A 24,917-nucleotide genomic window follows, 5' to 3' on the forward strand; every position below is an offset into this window, starting at 1 on the left:
ACGCACCGACACGGTGTCACGCACCGACAAGCTCACAGCTTGGCCGGTGTCGCGCACCAACAAGCTCACAGCGCATTGCATGGCGGCGTGCTGTGAGCTTGTATAGGTCCTCTTATTTCGGCTATTTTCGGTGCATGTCGCGACACGCAACCAAGTATAAATAAGTGTCAAAGCGTGCCATCGATCGGTTTCACCTAGGGAAACACGAGCCTAAGTGTTTCACCCAGTAGGCCTATATGAAACAACAAACACCATGATCAATAATCACACACAATATCTCTCTGTCAAAGTAGGTCTTGTCAGAGCTTCCCATGCACAGATTGCAGTACTCACACATACTGTATTATGTATTAAGAGACCACAGTCAGAGTCAACTTTATTGTCACAACACAGGTTTACAGGTCTAAACCAATGGGTCGAATTTGTTTATGTTGCAAGCTCTACATCTTTTTTCTTATTTCCATAAGAGAAAGGGAAGAGGGAAAGGGGGGGGAGAGAATCAATAAAAATAATACATATTTACACATACTGGATATCTATCCGGTGAGGTAATGACAGGTTCGTGAACATAGTACATGATATTCTATGGACGTAAAACAAAACAAAACAAAGGTCTATTATCTGGGATTAAGGTGCAAAGTGTAGGGGGTGTCACTTTCAACCGCATAGTCCACATAAGGTAACTGTCAGTGTCACTAGTATAATCGACACATAGTCCACATAAGGTAACTGTCAGTGTCACTAGTATAATCGACACATAGTCCACATAAGGTAACTGCCACTAGTATAATCGACACAGTTAGGTCCAGGAGGAAGAGCAAATAAAGTCTGGTATAATGGATACCAGACAATACAGCAGTGCAGGTAGTGGATGATGTTGACTGGCTGGAGTTCCGCAGCGTGTTGGGAAGCTTGGAGCAGGACTGCAGATAGGGGAGACAGTAATAATGATGACGTTTAAACAGAGACACTGCAACATGGTCAGCATGCTGCATTCTCTCATACTCCATCTCTCCGCGGTTTGATTTGAATGAATGAATGAATGAGATACAGAGAGGGGGGTTCTTAACCACTTGTCATCCCTATATTTCTTCCTATGACAAGAAGCGAAAATAGCTGAAAACGTTTAACTGATTTTTACCATTTCTTTTTAAATATTCCCAAAATAGTGGTTAACATATATTTTTAACAGAGATTAAACAAACACAAGAGACTTTTCCCAAAAGGAAATGCATTTAATTCAGTCTGACCAGAAGCAGGGATAAAATGCAGGCTTTCCCCACTGACCATAAAATGAATGACTAGACCTGCACCTCTTCATCTTTCTACTGAAGCTCTCAGTCAATCATTTTCTCTTTCTCTTTCTTTCTCTCCCTCTCTCCCTCTCTCCCTGTCAAATAGTTGCTTATGCTGCAGTTCTACTGAATATGACTGATATTGAAATAACACATACTGTAACCTCCTTAGAGTATATATGAATAGAGACGGCACCCAGAGGAAACCCTGAGGAGAAATGGACATAGTGGCCGGATTTGGTGTTGCAGCGTGGGCCCAAACACATGAACGCGCTGGTCCGTTGACTATCATTGTGCACGTTCACGATGACACGTGAGCGCTGTTTCATACGTGAGCGCACGTGAACGTGTGCAATGATAGTCAACGGCAGCGTGTTCATGTCCATCCCAGAATGCACTCTGTTCCTACCCGGAAGGAGGAGTGAAATCGCCTCATGCAAGTGGATGGGAGGAGAACTTGTGTGCCGTCTCTATTCATATACTAGGTAACCTCACATGCCGTTATGAAACAGGACGGTAAAAGGTCAATGCAGGTTTTAGTGGGGGAAGGGTGTGTGGTTGTGGTTTTGGACGTACTCTGCTTATTGTGACCCTGGCCATGTGGTTCCCCCCCCAAGGACCCTGACCCCACTTTGACAACCACTGCTCTGGAGAGCTGGGGAGGTACATTGTGGGGGTCAGGGGTGGCAGACTGGGGCGAGTGGGGGAAGGGTGGTGCTGCGGATCATATCAATCCTATCTGCATGGTGACTGTTCGCGCATCTATCGACCTGCACACAAGATGGACACATAACGAATGCTACACTGAATCCACTAAGTCCTCTGATTTAAACTTGAGCTTCCATCTTACAAGCCGAGGTGCAGCGTTGCAATGCAATCATTCTTCAGGGAGTATGTATTCTTCTGCCATATCATGGCTGGCATCTCCGGTTCATTTTCTCTTTAGGTTGTAATTCCAGTGAGTAAATAAACAAAGCTGTGAGTTCAGTGGGTAAAATACAAACATATTAATATACTAAATTACATTTAGTATATTATAGCATTCTGCAGTCTGTACCTGTACAGTGACAGCAAAAAAATAAATATCTACTATATCAGGCCAAAATAAGCTGTATGGTAGCACTCACCTGCCATCTGGTGGGCAGATGCTGTCATTGAGAATTCCCCATTCTTTTCTATTATTGAATAAATAAATCAAATGAAATTAATTGTAGTTTGTGAGCATTTATTTATGTCTGCAATGGTATATTTATATATATTTGTGTATTGTGGCAGCATACAGTATTAAGCGTGCCTGTGTGTGTGTGTGTGTGTGTGTGTGTGTGTGTGTGTGCCTGTGTGCCTGTGTGTGTGTGTGTGTGTGTGTGTGTGTGTGTGTCCATCCATCTGCAGGATGCCCATGGATGTGGGACAACCTGACGTGCTGGCAGCCTGCCAGGGTGGGAGAGGTGGTGGAGATGAACTGCCCTGAACTCTTCTCTGAGTTCATCAGTGAGGAAGACTTTGGTCAGTACTGTAGTACCTGACAGCAGTGGGAGCCACATTGTACTACACTTTGCACATACTGTGTACACGCACGCACGCACGCACGCGCACACACACGCTTTGTGCTGTTGCTGACATGAACATTTCTAGTCAAATTATTCTGAAACGTTGAGAGAGAATCTCCACCAAAATGTGGAACGCCCTACCACCTGCCAGTATGCATGCCTTTATGTCTTGTGGTACATTTGTGGATGATTGACTACATTAAAGAACAGTTGCTTTAATCTTGATCTCCTGTTTTCTCTCTCTCCCTTTGTGTGTGTGTGTGTGTGTGTGTGTGTGTGTGTGTGTGTGTGTGTGTGTGTGTGTGTGTGTGTGTGTGTGTGTGTGTGTGTGTGTGTGTGTGTTTATAGAACTGGGAACGGTGAGCCGTAATTGTACAGATGTGGGCTGGCATGATGAGACGTTCCCTCATTATGTAGACGCATGTCTCTTTGATGACAGCAACAGCAGCCATCCTGTAAGCCATCCTCCTCTCCTCTCCTCTCCACTTCCCTTCCCTTCTCCTCACTTCACTTGAACATGTTTCCTATGTCCTCTAGGATCTGTACTATGTGTCAGTGAAGGCTCTCTACACTGTGGGCTACAGCACCTCTCTGATCTCTCTCACCATGGCCATGGTCATCCTCTGCAGGTTTAGGTGAGATGATTTTCCCTTGACAATAACACATGTATTATGTTGCTTCTGGCCCCCACTAGAACAAAAATAATGACCACAGTATTATTTCATGGGTACTGCAACATAAAACCAAGAATCACATTTCTGATTAAATGTATCATACAGAGAAGTTAATTTCCTCTGTAGAAACTAGCCATCTCATAATGAAGGCTATTTTTTCCTTTTTTTTCTCCTTCTTTTTTTAATCTAACGCATATCTACATGCTTTCTGCAGAGGAAAGGAACTTAAACTGTGTTACAGTATGTGATTACCCTTTCCAAAGAGCACCTGTTTCCAGTTGAGTGCAATCAGGGAAGGATCCGCGCAGAGCTCATAATTCTCTTATCTGATTAGATATAGCCTGGGCTTGTGGCTGGAGGTAAAAGACAGACAATGAGACTGTAATACAATTCTGACTCAGAGCACTGGTGTTCTGTTGTGTTCATGTTTTGTTTTGTTGTTGATCGACTGCAGGAAACTGCACTGCACCCGCAACTTCATTCACATGAACCTGTTTGTGTCCTTCATGCTGAGAGCCATCTCTGTCTTCATCAAGGATGGTGTGCTGTATGCCCAGGAGGACTCTGACCACTGCTTCATACATACTGTGAGTCACACAATATGTACATACACATGCACTGACGACGAGGACGAATGCTTAGCGATGTTCCATGGGTGACATTGCCCTCCCAGGGCTCACTCACAAGTGCGCTTACCCATCCACTCCCATTCTATGGGAGAAAGGCGGCTGAGCGTCCCATCGCAGCGCATTGTGGGCACTGCAGCACGGGAAGTCCTTTTGAAATGAATGTGTCTCGTGTCAGTGTTCTGGCTTGCGTTTCAGAGGCACCCCAAACATTCAGTCATTCACAACGTGTTGCATAGATCAGATCTGCAATTTGTTTAAGTAGACATGTTGACACATGAGGGGACTATACCAATACCTCTCTGTAAATGTAATTTCCTCTCACATTTCTACTAACCTTTTACTTTACCCTCTTACCTTGGGGAAGGCAGAATTGTATATCCCCTTTCTTTGCCATCAAAGTCCTCCTCATCCTACACACAGACACCTGCACAGCCACTTCAGCAATGTTGATGAATTGATACCATGTTGTGTGCCAGACATTTCAGATCTACCAACTCATAACGTGTTACACGTGAGCTTGTAGATCAGCTATTTTCAGCATGTGACACCATCATACTGTGAAATTATAATGTATAGATCCGATTTAAATGCACAGCGGGCCCAACCAGAGTTTCCTGTCCCGTGTAGGTGGAGTGTAAGGCGGTGATGGTGTTCTTCCACTACTGCGTGCTCTCCAACTACTTCTGGCTGTTCATCGAGGGTCTGTACCTCTTCACCCTGCTGGTGGAGACCTTCTTCCCAGAGAGGAGATACTTCTACTGGTACATCATCATTGGCTGGGGTGAGACGTCCAAAATGATGCCCTCACGTGGACCTCCAATTGATCTGATCAAATTATGTCTTGTTTTTGAGCGGTGCAGCCACTCCTATGCACAGCTTTGTGTGTATGTCCGTTTAAGCACGGAATGTGTTTGTATGCACGGAATGTGATGATTTGATTGGCTGATGTGTGGCGGCAGTGGCTCAGGGGTAGATTGGCCTGTCTGTCTGTCTGTCGTGCGTAAACATGAAGGGCTGTCACTGTGTGTGGGGATCCGAGTGGAGACTTTCTTCATCTTGTTTAAATATAAACACTTCAAAATTAAAACACATGTTTAGCTCAGCATGATTTATAAACTGTATAGCTAACATGGCATATGCATATGCCCCCGACGACACACTACATCCGTTACCCTCACTTTACGTCAAAAGTCCTAACTATTACTCAAAGTATATTTAACACCATAGCTTTCACTGTGTATTTTATGAATTGAACACATTGATAAAATTCCCTGCTTCGTTTCCTTGCTGCGCTTGACACAGCCAGTGTGAAGGCAAACCGCAGCAAATTAAATATGCAAGAATCGCAACTTCTCCGGCCATTCGCATTGAGTCTACCGAAGTATTAGGTGAGAATGTGACCTTAGTGTCAAAGTGCCCTTGAGAAAGAAGCTGATTGGTGCCTTGCATGGTTTCCTCTGCCATCGGCGTATGCATGGGTGAATGTAATGCATAATCTATGTAAAGCGCCTTGGACATAGGCGCTATATAAATGCACCATTTACCAAGGCACCGCTCACTTCACATGAGTATTTGTATCACTTTGTTACTAATCTTTAATCCTTCCAGGAGGCCCGACACTGTGTGTGACCATGTGGGCGGTACTGAGGCTGCATTTTGATAACATAGGGTACGTTCTTGACACACACGTTTTCATTGTTGTGTTAATAAGTTCTAAAAATGCTAAATGAGTCTCGGCCAAAGGAGTCCTAATGCACTGTAATTCCTTACTGTATGTTAACACTTCGGCTGCCTCAGGTGTTGGGACATGAATGACCACGCTGCCATCTGGTGGGTGATAAAGGGACCTGTCCTGGCCTCTATTATGGTGAGTTATTTATTTTTATTAGCACGATTGCATGCTGTGTGGAGATGACAAAATATGTGGACAGTGTGGCCTAGAATTCCACCCTTTGTCATTCCACAGTGTGGACTCGTATTGATATATTTAATTGAATTTAGTTAACGCACATTACTAAAAAGTTTTGTCATTGAGATAAAGCCAGTGACTTTGTCTCTGGTGGATGTTGTGGACTTGAATTGATATTTTGTATTGAATTTAGTTAACGCACATTGCTAAAACAGTTTTGTCATTGAGATAAAACCAGTGACTTTGTCTCTGGTGGACGTTGTGGACTGGAGTTTTACCCTACAGTATGTCCTTCCATAGATCAATTTTGTCCTCTTCGTCGGCATCATCATCATCCTAGTCCAGAAACTGCAGTCGCCGGACATCGGTGGAAACGAATCCAGCATTTACCTGTGAGATGCCCTTTCTAAACTTAGTTATTAAGGGACCAAGAAGTCACGAAGTGACTTTGGTCACTTATTGTTTTTGTGTTTTTAAGGGACCAAAATTTTTGTTTTTGTCAACTGACTGTGTCTGCATAGATCAGTTGGTAGAGCTTTTACCTTTGGAGCACAAGGTCATGGTTTCAAATCCGGGTACTGACAACTCAGCCCATGATTCTTATTTGTGCGTATTGTCTTCTTTCTTGGTCCCGCCTTATCGCTGCTTGCAGCTATATTTTTTATTGAATTTAACTTACCATACAAAAAAGAGCAGCCTGTGACTTTGTGTCTTGCTGATGTTGTGGTGGTGTGTGTGCTGTTTGTCAGGAGGTTGGCCCGCTCCACTCTCCTGCTCATTCCTCTGTTTGGGATCCACTACACCGTGTTCGCCTTCTCCCCCGAGCACGTCAGCAAAAGAGAGCGTCTGGTGTTTGAACTGGGCCTGGGTTCCTTCCAGGTGACTGTCTTTTAATTTCAACACTCTGTCTACAGGAGCAGGATATTTATTATTATATTCTATCTGCAGAGGGCACAGCACATCCATGCCCTCTCATTTCAATGGAATGTCTATTAAGCCAATATTAGGTATAGTTCACAGAGTATTGTTTGCACTGTGCACATCCTGTACCTGTATTTAGGCCAGGTGCTGGACATCAAGGCAAGCATCCTCAAGGAGAAGGTAAAAACATCAACACACTGGTTTAAATCTCCCAAAACGTGTTTTCTTAATGGTATCAAATGGTATGTCAAAAATAATATTAATAATATATATACTGGTATATACACTCCAATGGAGTTAGAAGGTTTTCGCTGAAGCACTTTAATACTTTCCATTGGTTCAATATTTTTTTAACCAAAACACAGACAGGGGTGTGAAATAGCACTGATTTATTATTTAAAAAAAAGTAATTGAGTTAGTTGGTTTCTTCCAGACAGCTACGATAATGTGTGTGCGTTCGTGGGCGTGTGTGTGTGTGTGTGTGTGTGTGTGTGTGTGTGTGTGTGTGTGTGTACAGTATGTATTATATTTGCCTGATATAAGGTCAAAATGTTGCACCATTAATAAAACAAGTTTTGAGAGCTAGTGTTGGGAGCATTAAACCATTGTGTGGATGTTTTTACCTTCTCCTACTATACCATTAATGTGGTAAATACTGTCAGTAAAGGTCTCCACACACCGGGCGCGAATCGGATGCGAATTCAGATTTTTAGCGACGTTTCTCCATCGGTTTTCCGAAAAACGCAGCCGGTGTGCAAACACCTTAAGGCTTTTATGTAGATATAATAAATAGCCAGAGCTGGTAGATGGGACTAATACTTCTATCCTTTGTCTTTCTTCAGGGCTTTGTTGTTGCCGTCCTGTACTGCTTCCTGAATGGAGAGGTAAACCTCCTTTTACATAAAGAAAAACACCTCACTATTGCATTTGTCTGTCAGGAACCCATAGGAGTTGGACCCATATGCAGGAACTCAAAACTCTAGAATTGTAACATCATCAACCACAACATTACAATACAACTATAATTCTTGTTTGAGCACAGAAACTCTGACTAACTAACAACACAGGGAACCTGACACTCTAAACTAAGATACAGCACTGAACACAAAGACACAGTCTAAATATAGTCTGTCTTGATGACTTTAGAAATAATGTGTACCGATTTGTGTTTGAACAAATTCTATAGGGGCAAAGAAAGATTGGCCTCCCGGTGGTGCTATTAAAGGGTGATGTGAGTGGTGTGCAAAGTTTCACCCGATTGGTCCAGTTGTAGGTAAAACATGCGAATAGGCCTGTTATAGCACCACCATGAGGCAGATCCTTGGCCTAATGGGAATGAGCGTGCAAAGTTTCACAGCAAGCACAGATCTCTGCCAGGCCAGGTAGTAGAAGTACATTTTAGCCAATCAGGATGAAATATAAAAAATCGGAAAGGTCTGTCTTGATAACATGACTATAGAGATAATGTGTACCGATTTGCGTGATGTTTGGACAAAATCTGTGTGAGTAGTAAAGCACAAGAGTTCTTAAAAAGTTCTATTCCTTGAGTCAATGTCACTGTGGAAGGAGATATAAGGTGGCGAACTTAAAAGAGGGTCCAAGGCAGCTCTGTCCAGTTGAAGTAGAAAAAATCCTTTATTTCATATTAAAAATAACTTAACGTGTTTCGGCGTGCATGGGCCTTCATCAGGGTCAACTAAAGATGACTGTTTGACACGTCATTTAGTAGTGCCAGTAATCAGCATCTCATTAGATCACATAACTTTACAGGTACATCATTATTAGAATAATGCAGAAAATACAACAAACACCTGGGTGTGCACACCTGACTATTACAGACCATTGGTAAACTGAAACAATTGGGTGCTGTGTTCAGGATTTGAGGCATTTAACCACTCCACAAACTTTACATACCAATCAGGATCACATACCTCTAGGGAATACCAAAATATTCTACAGGTGGTGTCAACATGCGTGTCACGTGGTAGCGGCGGCCATATTTCTGGTAGACATGTCTGGCTCTTCGTCTGGCTCACGTCCTGGATTACGTGGATCACAGGGTTTGTGACGGAGCTTGTAAACAGCGACTCTTTCGTGTGCTATTACATTCTGAATTTCAATGGTGCAGACCTGCTCAGTTCATCAGTGTTGAGTCGCGTTGAGTGAATGTAGTAGAGGAGTTCGATTTTTCAGCTTTCCAGCATCAAGGCAACATCACAGACCTTCACATGGGCGTTTAATCGGATGGCTTGCTGTACGACGCAAAGAAATATCGTTCAACAACCTGTCCAAGTACGCATAGTTTTTGATTGATTGAATACTTTATTAACAAGTTGCGTAACTAAGTTGCATAACTAACTGGCAATGTTGTTTTTTCCCCAGGCAAACCAGATGGTGGAACAGACTGCCAGCTGCTGTACTGAGCAACACTGACATTGCAAGAGCACCAGATGTGGAGATGCATGGCACATTGTTATCTTCTTAATAAATGTTCTTGATTCTTTGAAACATATGTAGCATACCATGAGTTGTCATAGGAAATGATAAAAAATTACTCCCGTTCTGAATCAGTTTCGGTTTCATGACATTCATTTATTTTTATTTTTCGTTTTTTCTTTCAGGTTTAATGACCTCAATTACATCCACAGAACCTGAACTTTGAGCATTCAATGGATTTTCTGTGGATTGGGGTTTTCTCTCTGTGTGCTGAAGCCTTTTGAGCTGCAATGGAAACAGGTACCCTCACAAAAACATGCAGTAATCCTGGTCTCTAAACTGCCTCCCCCTAGCCAGCCGGGGCGCCTGATGGAGGGGAAAGGAACTGGTTGGAATAATGTTCCTTCCACGCGCTACGTCTAACCAGGGAAACTCCCCCCTGTCAGGTGTAAAGGAGCAACTTGGACACTCAAGCATGAAGGAAGCATGAGTTAAGTCCGTTGCTCTCCCCAGGTTGGCGGAGGGTGTGTAGAGCCCAGGATCACATTAGATGATTGACACAGGGGTGAAAAATGGGTTACAAAATCGTGGGATAAAAATATAAACAATGAAAACAGGCTAAATCCGCTGTCAATTTTCTGCTGGCAAATTGTTATATAATAATGGGATTTGTGGACTGTTACCTCACAATCCACAGGCACATCAGAGCACTTGTTTGAGCCAGAAACGGCCCAGACTACAGAAAATATACTGACTGTTTAAAGATGGAGTGCCATGATTTTTTTCCACCCTAAAACATGATCATATAAGGAAGAAGGTTTTCAAAAAAGTGTACAGTATTTGTTAAAATGTTGTTTTTATGTGGACACCCCCACCAGTTCATTAAGTATGCCTGGTTTGCCTGGTGGGTGGTAATGGGTGGTGATCCACCTGAACTTAAGCCGCACCCACAGCTGTAGTTGTATGATAAAGGGGGAGGGGTTAGGGGAGGGGCTGATAATGTGATGTCACTATATTACTGTCAAGGGTTCAGCCTCCAGGAAGAAACCCTAAATACAAAGGGAATGCATCATTGCACATAAAAACGACTCCAGGGTGTCTAATGAAGTACTGTCACCTCATAGACACATGAAAAACTGGAAAAATACAAACATTGTGGCACTCCATCTTTAAAGTTCAGGTTTGTTTGGGTGCAATTGAGCTCAGAAAACCTAAAATAAATTAAGAAGAAAATAAAGAATTACAATGTAAAAACTGTTGAGCAGGTATCAGAGTGAGCTACAAATTTACAAGCTGAATTACAAAAATACAATATATTTTTCCACTTACATAAGCACAGCTATGTTATATTTGTGCATTTATGTTACATGGCATTTTGTGCATTCTAAGTTTCACGGCACTATATCACAAGACTACGGAGATAATGTGGAAGTACGGATGGACGGAAGTACGGACAGGGTATGCAAACCATAGGATATTGAAGTCTCAACCACGCTTTTGGCTGGCGGAGACAACTAACGGATACAGGGCAGGGGCAGAAGCCATGATCGTGACACAAATAGTATGCAGGAATAGTCTAGATGCCTCAAGATAAAAGCTATAGGAGGCTTTCCATCATGATCAATGGCTCACTATAGAAATATGCTAAACTGTATGCCTCCAAGGGATAACCTTGGTTTGATCAGAATCAGAAGCCTTTATTAGCCATACATGTTAGGAATTAGTTTCGGTAGTACAGTTACAGATTGCAGTTACCACAGCTGCCATAGACGGCGCTATATTGGATACATTTCATCTTTCTTGTGGTGGACAGTAACTGGGTAAATGTACTTAAGTACTGTAAGTAAGGACTGTATTCTTCATTGCATCAGTTCTTGGCTTCTTAGGCACTGTAAACGACCCATTGCAACATGTCTGGTATTATGTCTGTCTATCGCTGAATGAATATTTTTATATAAGCATTCTGTTTTTTTATTTAGTATTGCAGTTCAGTGCAATTAAGGCGAGCTGCCTTATTCTGGGCTATTTGCAATTTACGCAGGTCCTTTTTAGCTGCATTGGACCACACAACTGGACAATAGTCAAAGTGGGATATTACTAGTGCCTGGATGACCTGGACAGCAGATGTTGGAGTTAAAAACTCAGCACATCTCCTAATCATGGACAAACCCCCTCCCATTTTCTTAGTTATGTTTTCAATATGAGTAGACCATGCATGACTGTCTAATGTAACCCCAAGTAGTTTTGTTTCATCTACCTGTTCAATTGCTAAATCGCTCAGATTCAAATTCAGTTCGGGTTTTGACTTGAGCATATGCTGTGATCCCCTCCAAATACAATGGATTTAGTCTTTGAGATGTTCAGGACCATCCTATTGTTCACTAGTTGATTAAATATTCCTGGCTGGAAATGAGTTGAGCTAATCATCACCTCCAAAATATGTGGGGACCGAACCAAAGTTTGGGAACCACTGTTCTATTGTGAGGAAGACTCTGGCGTACAGTAACCCCCCCCAATGCATGCTCTGTCTTGAGAGCTCACTCTCACTGTCAAATATCTTCTGGGTGTAAAAGTAGCCTACTTCATCCACTTGAGATTCAATATAAACATGAAATATACTGTAGCAATATTACACCATGATAGTCCAACTATCTGATTGTAGGCAGTATTTTCAGTACAATAATTATTGGTATAATGGTTAGATTACATGGGACAGCTGAGAGATAATCCAAAGGGAAGCAGTGCACGCACATCTCCAAAAACTATTCTACAGGTGCTGAACAAAACATACGTACAGGGAAAAGGAAGGCAGTCCGCACACGTACCGTTCTTGAGCTTCCAGGATACTTTATTTAAAGGCAGAGCAGGGACACAACATTTCGACCCAAGCGGGTCTTCGTCAGGTATGGTTTCAACAACAAAAGTAGGCGTGTTATATACAGCATAGGGGTGAGTTGTCAGTGAACAAGCCATTTTGCAATGAGGTTAATTAGACTGACACACCCACCGCATCTATAGAACAATCAAGGTCACATCAAGGACTCGTAGAGTAAATCTCTATCTGTGGCACTAAGGCCAACTGTTAAGAAACAAGAATTGATTAAATCAATTAATTACCAGCTGCATTGTTATCTGCCTCTGTAACTGCCTCTGTTCTGTTCAGCGCAGTTTAGGTAGGAACCAAAATTCTCTAACAAATGTGTCGTTCGTTTCCGCCCAGACATATTTGTGGTGCGCACATACATCAGCCAATAGCTAAATTCCAATACCGCAACTTTCACACTCGCTCACTCTCCTCGCGTCCTCCACTCGCTCCTCGGCTACGCCCCCAGCGAGGAGGAGAGGAGGAGAGGATTCGATGCGAGGACAGAGTGGTGGTCGAATTTTCCTCTAGAATCGGAATGTACTACGCTGTCATTTCAAAGCGACGGCACATTCCGCGATCACTAATGACGTGTATCAATTCAATTCAATTCAAAGGGCTTTATTGGCATGGGAAAACATACGTTTACATTGCCAAAGCAAAAGTGGTGGAACAATATACAGTGTCACACAGCTGGATTACTGGAACTCCGAACACGAACAGAGCAGTACAGTCTACAGAATAGACAATTCATCATTTTGTGCATGTAACCGAGGCCAATGTGTATGTATTGGTAACATGTGCAAGGCAAGGCTATTTATTCCTGAAATAGTGAATAAGCACCAGGTGCGCACAATATAGCCGGCCTAATTTATATATCCTACTTTTATTATGCTTATATCACACAACGCAATAAAGCCAGTGGCTTGTTGTGGTCCTTTCACTTTCACATATGTAGGTACAGTGCGTGCGGTGCATGTGTGTGTTGGGTCAGCGACTCAGCCGGCCGTGGATGGGGGGGGGGGTGCATGTATCGGGTTTCAAGCAGTGTTTTCTGTGCCACACGTGGAGGAGGCGGACTTATGTCACTGGAGAAGGAAAAAAAACATGTACACGTGATGCGGAAATCCGCTGCGAGGAGACAAAATACCCCACCGAGCCTGCACCCGATGTACACTCGCTATATGCACTCGGCTCCTCCACTCGACTCCACTCTCCTCCTCGATTGAGCACTTTAACAATCGGAACGTTAACCATTTCCGGGTCACGCTGGAATGACCCCGAGTGACCGAGTGGGAGTGAGCGAGTGGCCGAGATTTTGGGTATTGGAATTCAGCTAATGAGAAAAGCAGAGTAATCTAGTAAGAGAGTGGCGACACGCTTTGATCTCGTGGCAAAGCGGGGTGCTATGGGATATAGTTCCAAACATTGGAACTATCCCATTGAGACAGAATGAGCACTTCCGCATTCCATTATTACAATTACAAAGTCAACGCTAGTATCGCCACTCTTACAATTCCACTCGGTAGAGGACTAGCTTGCACATTGACGATAGACTCATGTAGGAGCCGTAATGTGTTTGCATTCTATGTGCCATTATGATTGACGTAATGTCACTTTAATGGGCACTGCACAGGTAGTGGGCGTGTCACCGGGGCTGGGGGGCTGCCATTCTATGTGGCAGAGTTGTCAATGTCAAAGGGGATCTTGTGAATATTAATGGCACCTTAAAATAACCTATTTTAGGGGGGAAGGTTTTAAGAAATGCATGGGAGAAACTAAGCATAATGGGGGGAATACATTTAAAGTTGAATGTAATGTTTAATTAAATAGATATTGTATGCAGAAGAACAGGGTTCTTCTGCATCTAAGGGCTAAGGTCAAGCCTGTAGTGAGCCACAAGCATGGCTTGGATGGATCACAGGGAACAGACAGCATTTCAGTTCTTGTTTATTTAATGGACAGCTTATGCCACAAGAAACACAACTTTTCAAGTCAAGTTGTCTGTAACTTAAAGTAAAAAGGTTCAGCCTGTTCAATACATTTACCGGTATAAGATTTAGTGATAGCGTGCTAGAGTGTGCCTTACAACCTGTGAGGCTGAGGGATGACGAGCTTGTGTCTTTTCCAGCGAGGTCCATTAATAATGACCGTGTGAAGTATATCCCTCAAGGTGCAATCGGAGATCAAGAGGAAATGGCGCAGCTGGACGGTGAACAGGTACTTTGCTGTGGACCTGAAGCACCGGCACCCTTCGTTAGCGAGCAGTGGGGTGAACGGGGGAACGCAGCTGTCCATCCTCAGCAAGAGCAGCTCTCAGATCCGCATGTCCAGCCTGCAGTGCGAAACGCCAGCCACCTGAACAGCAGCCGAGGGGAGGCCGCGTCCTGTACCGCCACCAACACCACCGCCACCAGTGCCACCACCCTCATTACCGAACCTGATGCCAACAACCTCACCACCACTACTAAAGCCACACCCACCATGCTGCCCATGACCAGCCTCTCCAACCCGTATCCCAACCCTTACCCCGACCCCAACCCCTACCCGGACACTGCCGTGATGGAAACCCAGTTCAACTCCAGCGACGCCGATCTGGCCGGTACCGAGAATCAGTCCAGCCCCACGCGGCCCTTAGTCTAACCTTGCTGACCATGAAGCATGACCAAAACCATGATCCTGACATAGTGTGTGTGTGTGTGTGTGTGTGTGTGTGTGTGTGTGTGTGTGTGTGTGTGTGTGTGTGTGTGTGTGTGTGTGTGTGTGCCAAATCCAGAATCTCGAAACCTACCAACCTGCCTAACCCTGACACGGTCCAGGTGTGAACTGGAATGAAATTCCAAACTCAGTATTTTTGTTTTCAAGTGCAACTATATGGAGTGAAAGTAGACTATCTACCACGTGGGATGGTAACATGCAGGGGAGCATAGATATTGCTCTGTACATATCATTGCATTGCTGTGAAAATGCTTGCTGAAGGTGGATCACTTTATCGTTAGAGCTAGAGAGTAGACCACCTGCCTTCTGGGTCCAATCACAGGAATCATTCCATAGTGTCTGTGAAAAGGAAGTTGTTTACACAGTTCCTTTGCTCTTTTCTGAAAGACTTGGCAAGTTGTATCAAGCTATGTCTAGATATATCTCTGTTTAAAGAATGGCTATCAGTTGTAATGCCGTAATGCAGAGAAGGTGATGTAAAAATGGCTAATTCACAAGAGGGCATTAGAAAGGGCAACCTACTGTAAATACTTGAATACTGGGTACTGTATGTACTTCCTGGTTTCTGTGAATCTGTCAACATCAGCGGATGAGGGTTCACTCTCCTATGAATGTTCTAGACATGGAGCTAAGCATTGACTGAGACATTGGGCTTGATGCTGTGACTCATGCCTTTTCTCGTCAAACCAATGGCGAGAAATAATTATGGAAATATGCATAACCTTGAGTGCTGATGGAAAGCAGCAGGAAACGGTGCCGCTTTTGAACCATTATGCCTAATTTATGCTCCGTTGTACAATGGTGTAGCAGAGTGAATAGCCTATCTATAAGCATACAATGCAACGCATTGTAGATCATCAGATTTTATGGGTGTGACACCGTCGTACAACAAAGTATAAATGGGGCCTTAGAGTGCTTTGTATATGTATGAAGTACAGTGGCGTTATCCTGCAGTATTACAGTATTACGTGAACAAATGGCACTCATGTACAGTACAGTGTAATCTTTGATAGGTGGTGTAAACGAGTTTGCAATTCTGTTCATCCACATCGATGAGTGTGGAGGAAAGGTTTTGTCCGGATCTGATGAGCAAAGATGTATTTATGTGAAAGACGGATACATTTTGTATATTTTCTAGAGTTTGTGAAATGCCAAAAAAAAGAGGCCTATCGTTTTAAACAGCCGTTAGTACAGAAAATGTCAATGAAAACTTGCTTATGATGTTTCATCATGAGTTCCTTTGCATGAAATGCATTTACTTTGCGCAGCTTTTTGTGAAAAAATTGTATTGTTTTGGATCTTGGAAATTTCATGAAATGTCAGTATTTCATGTTCTTTATGTTGGGGACACAAATTCACAATTGCATTCTACTGCTCTTATACTCGTCACTTTCAAAGCAGAGCATCTTCAGTGAAGCGTTGGTCTCAGTAATGACATAGACCAAAAGAAAATACTTCATATTCTTTAGATAAAAAAAACAAAATATATATCCTCTGTGGTTTTGACAAACACAAAACTATTCTGGATAATAATCAATCTGAAGTTATGATGCGAATGGATGTGGCTTGTTCCTTAGCCCTCTTTGTACCTTGCAGTCTGTCTTTGTATGTCTGACTTTCTATATTCATTGATATTAATATTTGCCTATTTATGTTTGAACAGAAACATATTTGAAATGGATGTAACTTTTGGAGATGGACTTTTGACTTAGGTGGGTAATTCTCTCATTCCAAAGACGAATACGAATCGACTCACAGAGTTAGTCAGTTTGCAAAGGCTCAATGAGCTTTGCAACCGATGTTCATGGTTTTTCCTTTGGTCTGACTACAGCTATCCTCTGAACCATACGTTCTATATGTTGTGTCTCCAAAAGTGCCTTTACGCACAAGACTATTTTGTCTTTTGTTGATTATGAACATTTCTGTCTTTCCTTTCAAAACGAAACTGCAAAATGTATTTAAATTTTAAAACAAAAAAGGTTTAACAAAAGTGCTTTTAATGACGCTAGACTAAATCAACATTTGAAACCCGGAGGCCTTCAAAGTACTTTTAGCCTTTCGTTGTCTAAGATGGGCACAACCTATACGACCTTTTACCTTTTTTTGAATAAACCAGTGCTATTTTGAATAAGATTGGGCCGTCAACAGTATATCACACAATGGGTGCTATGACTCGGTTCCCTTGTTGCAGGTGTTGATGTGACAATGTTTTGTACAGCAGAATAGACACTTGCATACTAATGACTCTCCAAAACGCGGTTATGTGACCGTCTCCATGATACCAGGTCCAGGAAGTCTTGAAGTGTGCAGAATGATAATGTGCCATTTAATTGAAGTAATTCTCTGAACATGACATGACTGGTATGGAAACAATTTGGCTTACTCTAAGCCATGCGCCTTTGTCTTGCAAGTGACAAACGACAACAAACTAGCAAATTAATTCCTTTAATTTGCATGATACACATATTGTGAATATTTTACTAATACATGATCAATGGTCATTCTCATGACTTATAAGCACATCTCTATAGCAACACATTACAGTATATTTGAATGTTCTGTTTCTCAGGATATAAACGCTTAATGTAGAAAAAGCTTAATGGGGCAAAGACAATATTGAGTATGAATCATTGAATGAGTATTTAGTGTGGTGGAAAATAAACAATATTAATCTGTAATCAAAAATAAATCAAAGATGCCAGCCAAAATCAATGAGTGTGTGTGAACAACATGAAGTTTCACATTTTGGGGGAACCAATTAAAACCGTTAAAAATATTTCTGGTTTCCTTTATTGTTTTATTTCACAATCAGTTAAATTGTTTCCCACATTTATTGTTGCATATAAGAGGTCAATGGGACAATCCTCTTGTGCAATTATTTGGGTAGTTCATTTTCCATCACAGTTATTACTCATAATCATATCACAAATACATGATTTTAATTCATGTATCCTAATGTCTCATTTAATCTATTTCCACATTAAGCGTCCATTATCCAGATATCCGTTATCAATTCAAGCCGTGCTAAAGGTGTACAATAATGAAGGGAAGGGCTGACCGAGTAGTTTTACTGTTATTTGGTAAAACATCGTTATACGGTACCAAGTTTGGCCTGTAAGTAATATCAGTCCAGACTCCAGACTTGACAACAGCCATAAGAGGGCCCTGTTTCACCTTTTTTCTCCCTGGCCCCAGAGGAAAAGGGCTGGACAATCAATATCTGCCCTGGTTCAGGTGAATGTTCAGCTGCATACAACAGGATTTAAAGTCTGAATTATACTTACTGAAAATAGCAGAACTATTGTGGCTCTGCTATTTTAGGTGTGTGACACCAGTGCACTAAGTATACATACGGCTTAATTCTAAATTCATGAGACAATCTCACAAGGTTATGAGCCACTTTTAGTTGAAGAATTCATGGTTTATTGTTGTGTTGATATGGGAGTCGGAGCCTTATATAGCCGATACTATGTTGATGTCAAACTATAGTTGTTGCTATTATAAAGAGTAAACCTTATATTGTATTGAACCTGTAATTTTGAAAAAGATAGTTAGCTAAAGTGTTTGAAAAGACGTGTAGCCTACGCCTACCACCGTGGCTTAATATGGTCTCAATTTTAAATGTGTCTGGACAGAAATAAGCTGCCATATACTGTATCTTGTAAATGTGATCGTTCTCAATCTTGGTGATCGTGTTTGTCAAAGTGTAATTTGCCTCCTGTATTTCCTCTGTCGTAGACCGACGCATGAATACTAAATGGTTTTCATCTTACTTGACTGGCAGATATAATCAGGGAGCTGCAGGCTTTGTAGGCCATGGACAGAGATCTCAAGGGGAATTTGAACTATGTCCTTGTTTACTATCCCTGACACGTTCATTTGAATCACTGGAAGACGCCAATTCCAAAGGAGTTCAAAGACATGAACGTATAGCTATATACTGGGTTTCAACTGTGAATGATATTATTGTTCTCTCTCGGACCCCACACCCCAATTTACCATTCACAATTTTCCTTTGGGTGTTAATCATTTCAGGAGCTCGGGAAAGTGATATAACTGTAAAAACTGTCTTCTTTTTCTGTTATTAGACGAATAGCATTAGAGGAATGGATTTGAGACTGAGTGCAGTCACAAATCTTTGTGAAAAGCAGTGGCAGAACACATTGAGATTGCTTTTTTCCCCACAATAATTTGAAGGTTGTACGTTTCTTACTGTATGGGCTACTACCTCACAGTAATGATCCGTGGTGGATAAAGTATTCAACCCCATGCAGTACTTGAGTCAAATACTCTGGTTAAGTTGATCAGTCAAAATTCCACTTGAGTCAAAGTTAGTCAACGTACTAGCTTTTAAAAATACTAAAGTATTCAAAACTACAAAAATACAAAGTACATTTTCTTTTAAATATCAATGCATTGCTGCATTGGTTAATTTGTATGTACAGCATAAATACATGAATGTACCTTTTCCCCTTCCTAAAAAGGTTGTCAAAGGTACAAAGTGTCATTGAAATGTAGTGGAGTGACAAACAACTACTCAAGTCTACTTGGTTATTATCCACCACTGGTAATGATTACCTGTTTGAATCCATCACTGGTCTGCCATTCTGGAAACGTATCTGTGTTACCTGCCTGTCTGCCAGGTTATAAGCTCATCTTTTGTTTTTATTTAATTTTGTATTTCACTGCATAGTATGTTGTATTATCTTGTTGACAAAAAAATGTATTTTGTACATTATTGAATAATCCACATTAAATGTTTTTAACTCGTTGACTCTTTTGTTATTGACCCACGGAAAATCTGATTCATTGTTTGTATGTTTCTAATATCGAAACTAATATATGAACACTTATTTTAGTATAAGTATAACATAACTCCCCCAACACATGCAAATGAACCAGAAACTGTTAGAAGGGGGAAAGATGTTCACTTTTGCAAGAAACAATGTACACGTATTTGTACTGTTTTACACACTGTACTGTAAATGCATGTAACTAAGGAACTAGTGGTTTTAATGTCAGACTCAACTAAGGACACCCAGTTGAATATGTTTTGAATTCTGGAAAAGGGATAGTCAGAGATTCTATTCTACCACTGTGGCCTTGGGCTCACAAAGATGTCATTATAATGCTCTTATCAGGACCTGCATGGGAAAGAAGGTGAATGCCTTTAATTCCATGATTCTCAACCTGTGGGCCAAGGGACCACTGGTGGGCCAGCCATGACATGAGGGTATTCAAATTCAACACACTAAGATTTTAATGATACAATATAAAAAATAAAATAAATATGCATAAAACATACATTTTTTTTTACCTTTTCATTGTGATACCGATAAATAGGAATGTTGTGGTTCCACTGATCCAAGCAAGGACACCAGCAGGAGCGAGGTGAATTTACCGACAGACATTGTCCCATATAATGTAATTTCACGTATATTATGTACCATTATGACTGGCCCACCAATGAAAATCTAAAAAAATAAAGAAAAAAAATCTGGAAAATGAAATAAAAATAAATAAATCTGAATTAAGTTATCTTTAATTACATTATTATAAGTAATACTATTAGAGTTGTACTATTACTCGAACGAAATGCAATGCAATGCAAATGAAAGACATATACTGTGTATCCCTATTCCCTGACATAATTTTATAGCTAAACGGACAGAATTCTATTTTATTTGAATGATGAAACCCAGCTGCCATTAATAGTTGGAAATGGAAATGGAAATTGCGGAAATTGCGGAAATGGAAATTGCGGAAATGGTGGAAATGGAAATTGCGGAAATTGAAATTGAGGAAATTGCGGAAATGGAAATTGCGGAAATTGCTCTTCACTTATAGCTATCTATTTTCAGGTAGATTGTTTTATTTTACTCAGTCAGCCATATCACTACTCATTTTTTTTCATGAAAAAGGTCATAGCTGGGTAATCTATTTTCAGGCAAATTGTGTTTATTGTATTTTATTTTACTCAGCCATAACAATTTATTTTCTGTTAACCAACTTGCTTTTTTTTGTTGATGATGAACAACTAAAAAAGCAAGTGCTTGTTTCTCAGACAGAGGAGATGGCATTGAGTGGAACAGTGAGTGTTTGGGGGCCGGCCTGCTGATTGGGGCTGGACTTGTCCAGGACGGAGATCTGTGTGACAGTGCTGCTCTCTGTGAACAGCGTGCGTCGTCTCTTACTGTAACGCAGATAGTTCTGTGTCTGCCATTTCCACAGCCTCTTCTTCAGCTCCGCCTGCACCTAAGACACGCACAAGACAATATACAGTATACAGTATGTGTGCGTGCGCGAGTGTGTGTGTGTGTGTGTGTGTGTTATGTTTTTTTGAAATTTATTTTTTATCCCATGATTTTGTAACCCAGTTTTCTTTTCACCCAGTGCCAATTATCGAATGTAATCCTGGGCGCTACACTTCCTCTGCCAACCTGGGGGGGCAGCTGACTGACCTCATGCCTCCTTCTATGCATGAGGAGTCCAAGCTGCTTCTTTTCACCTGACAGAGGGGAATTTCCCCGGCCGGACGTAGCGCGTGGAAGGGACACGTTATTCCGACCAGTTCCTTTCCCCTCCATCAGGCGCCCCGGCTAGCCAGGGGGAGGTAGTTTTAGAGACCAGGACTACGGCATGTTTTTGTGAGGGTATCTACCCTAGGGGACACGGGGAGAACATGCAAACTCCACACAGAAGGGCCCTATCGCCAACCCCCGCCTCGGGTATGGGCACTGATGACGCGGAGGAGGGAACACGCCGCCGGTGCCCACAGCGTCCCCAGCGGGAATCGAACCCAGGACCTTCTAGCTGTGAGGCGACAGAACTACCAACTGTGCCACCGTGCCCCCTGTGTGTGTGTGTGTGTGTGTGTGTGTGTGTGTGTGTGTGTGTGTGTGTGTGTGTGTGTGTGTGTGTGTGTGTGTGTGTGTGTGTGTGTGTGTGTGTGTGTGTGTGTGTGTGTGTGTGTGTGTGTGTGTGTGTGTGTGTGTGTGTGTGTGTGTGTGTTTGTGTGTGCGCGCACGCACTGACCCTTTCACAGCCATGTAATAAGGGTAAACACAGCTGCAGTCATACGCATGTTTGATTTCTTTTCCTGTACCACTTAGTTGGTACTGGCTATTGTCTGGTCTGGCTCGTTGGTACACCTATAGGTACATAAATAGACTCATTATTAATTCACGTTATGAGCTGTAGCAGTCTTTATCCGTGAAAAGAGTTAATTGAAAATGATGTGTTGGAGATAAACTATTTATGGAGGAAGGACGTTTTTGTCTCGCCCCCTAACGAGATGAAAACATAAGCAGCCATAGTGATATTTAACTTAGTGACCTGGATGCATGACAGCATGATCAGTCAATTCCTTGTGAAACGGTCCTCACTTACCTCTCCATTCAGGAAACAATAGAGCAAGGCCACCACAAATCCCTGAGAAACAAGACACAAGGCTGTTGACTACAACTTTAACAACAAACACGCATTCGCACACATCCATCTTTCCCAATCAGGTTTCACTTCCTCACAGCCAGCATGTGAACGATTCCCCGGACCTCCTCTATATCCCTTTTATTGGAATCATGTCATACCATGTCATGGTATAGGCCATTTATAATTTGGCCATTTTAGACAGGGCTGTATTTTGCGTGTCTTAAGTACCAGGTCTTATTACCTAACTTGATCAATGCTCTTTGGCCACTCAGAATAGCCAAATGGCAGCAAAATACAGCCCTCTAAGTCTTATCCAGACCGTCAAAGTACAAGATCAGAGTAAGTGCCACATGGCAAAGAACAGGATAGAAGAGTAGTAAGGATATGCTACAAAGTATCCCGGATAATAATTAAGAAACATACTGTACAAATTAGTGGTGCATTAAATTAATCAATATGGCAATATATCGATCGAGAGGCTGCTGTATCGATACAGCAATAAACAGAATGAATTATCTGGGTGTAATACGCAGTATGTACCTCTGTTTAACGTTATTAAAGCCCCCCTTGCAAGTTGCATTGCACTCCCTTCTCAGACCACTTGTTATAGCTTTATTGTATTTCTGCAACATATTGTGGCCTCTGTATCGTGATACATATCTATCGTGAGAATGCAAGCAATAACCATCCCCTAGTACCAATAGGATCAATCAATATAATAAACAAGGAAGGATTTTTTTTGAAGGGCACTAGCCCCTCCTATATTCAGCTATAGTGTGTAGATTCTCGTCTTACACAAACATACATTTTTTCCCATTGACAATGAATGGAGAATTTACATCATTATGTGGACGACCAAATAGCCTATTTTCGTCCTACACAAAGTCTGTATGAATGGAGAATGATGATGTACGATGATAAGAGCGCCCCTTATTTCACACGGTGTGATTATTATTTTATATTTCTATTTTTTATTTAGAGTAGTAGCCAATTATTTTTTAACTTCCTTTTCCTCCCAAATTAACTGATTCACAGAAATGTTTGGGGAGGAAACATCTAAAATTTCAGGTCAATATCATATTTTATTGGCTCACAAACATCACAATAAAAATATGCTTATGTGTTTCAGCAGAGAGCCTTGTGTGCTCTGATGTAGTTGTGCTGTCAATGCATTCCTTGAATCCCTGAACATTTTCACCCATCGAATTGAGTGTAGGTTTGACCTTTTCTGGAGATGTCCTGCCGATATGACTGTCCAAAAGATATCTCTCAGAAGCTATCTGATCTTTAGACCAGCTGTTCAAATTAACCATGCAGAGGCATTTAAGAGTGCAGGGGTTTAGACAATGGTGTGGATGTGACTGTACAGTATATGATAATCAAGTAGATCTAGTCGCACATGCACACACACGCACACGCACACACACACACACACACACGCACACGCACACGCACACGCACACGCACACGCACACACACACACACACACACACACACACACACACACACACACACACACACACACACACACACACACACACACACACACACACAGTACAGTATACCTGAAAGGATCCCAGTCCCAGCTCTATGAAGATGCGTGCCTCTGCTCCAATTTGTTCTGGCAGGAAGGCGAACAGCATGTAATGCATCCCAAACAGAGGGATAAGAAACAGGGTGGACTTGGCCAGTCTCCTGCACACATCACAGGGAAAGAAAGATAAATATTATGTACAGTATGTGTATCAGAGGATGCCTGGATCTGGACAGTAACAAGGTACAGTAACCTTGTAAAGTGAGGACATTTTATGAGCTCTCACTTCAGTGTAGGATAGGATTAGGTATGGGCGACATGGGCAGCCGTGCATACAGCAGCATCGTGGGGGATGGAGTGGAAAGACCTGCCTGCATAACATCACCTCAGGACAGGTCTCCCCACTGGAAGTCTGAGGTAGGGGGAATCTATCAAATTGTACCTCTAATTTTGTACAGCATTAGCTGCCGTCAGTAGGGCCGTTGGACCATAAGGTTCTGGCACGACAACTCAGTGTAGCAAAGTTGGGTAAATAAGTCAAGTGGTAACGGTAAAGTACTGGGAGTTGATACCAGCTCGGTGCACCTCAACAATATATCTTAGGAGTCTAGTAGCGCGTTGAAACTACAACCTACTGAAAGATGTTATAAGTGTTTTGTTTTGTTTAAAACAATGTGTTAAATAGCTCCATAGTAGGTGTTTCACCGTCTCTCTAGCTCTTTAGTTAAAAAAACCCATTTTCCTGTGAGTTACCAATTTCATCCATTCAGGAGAGAGAACCCATTTATCAGCTTCAATTTTATAGTGTTCCAGTCCTGCTCATTTGTCATCACTTTATATCCTGTATCCTGTATTATTTCTGATTGGATACAATTGGTATCCCGACCTGATGTATGTTCTGTTTCACTAAAGAGATGGAGAGATGAGCACTAGCCTATATGCACATGTGATGTGTTC

At 41.9% G+C, this 24,917-nt stretch overlaps 2 protein-coding genes across 2 annotated transcripts in view; one reads left to right on the forward strand and one right to left on the reverse strand.

Annotated features, from left to right (window-relative positions):
• Positions 1-14,639, forward strand: part of adcyap1r1b (adenylate cyclase activating polypeptide 1b (pituitary) receptor type I) — a gene marked incomplete at its 3' end in the record, with an annotated part of 38,677 nt that extends 24,038 nt beyond the window's left edge. Inside the window, exons 4-14 of the mRNA XM_080769875.1 lie at positions 2,688-2,801; positions 3,194-3,300; positions 3,383-3,480; positions 3,974-4,106; positions 4,776-4,929; positions 5,757-5,817; positions 5,946-6,015; positions 6,358-6,449; positions 6,807-6,936; positions 7,821-7,862; positions 14,451-14,639. Coding sequence (XP_080626001.1) covers positions 2,688-2,801; positions 3,194-3,300; positions 3,383-3,480; positions 3,974-4,106; positions 4,776-4,929; positions 5,757-5,817; positions 5,946-6,015; positions 6,358-6,449; positions 6,807-6,936; positions 7,821-7,862; positions 14,451-14,639 — 1,190 coding nt within the window. The remainder of the gene's footprint in view (positions 1-2,687; positions 2,802-3,193; positions 3,301-3,382; positions 3,481-3,973; positions 4,107-4,775; positions 4,930-5,756; positions 5,818-5,945; positions 6,016-6,357; positions 6,450-6,806; positions 6,937-7,820; positions 7,863-14,450) is intronic.
• A 6,416-nt stretch (positions 14,640-21,055) lies between these two features.
• Positions 21,056-24,917, reverse strand: part of ghrhrb (growth hormone releasing hormone receptor b) — a gene marked incomplete at both ends in the record, with an annotated part of 36,959 nt that continues 33,097 nt past the window's right edge. The window contains 3 exons of the mRNA XM_080770439.1: positions 21,056-21,250; positions 22,385-22,426; positions 23,992-24,121. Coding sequence (XP_080626565.1) covers positions 21,056-21,250; positions 22,385-22,426; positions 23,992-24,121 — 367 coding nt within the window. The remainder of the gene's footprint in view (positions 21,251-22,384; positions 22,427-23,991; positions 24,122-24,917) is intronic.

Source organism: Protomyctophum bolini (assembly GCF_963924005.1).
Source record: "Protomyctophum bolini genome assembly, chromosome: 8".
Lineage (NCBI taxonomy): Eukaryota > Metazoa > Chordata > Actinopteri > Myctophiformes > Myctophidae > Protomyctophum > Protomyctophum bolini.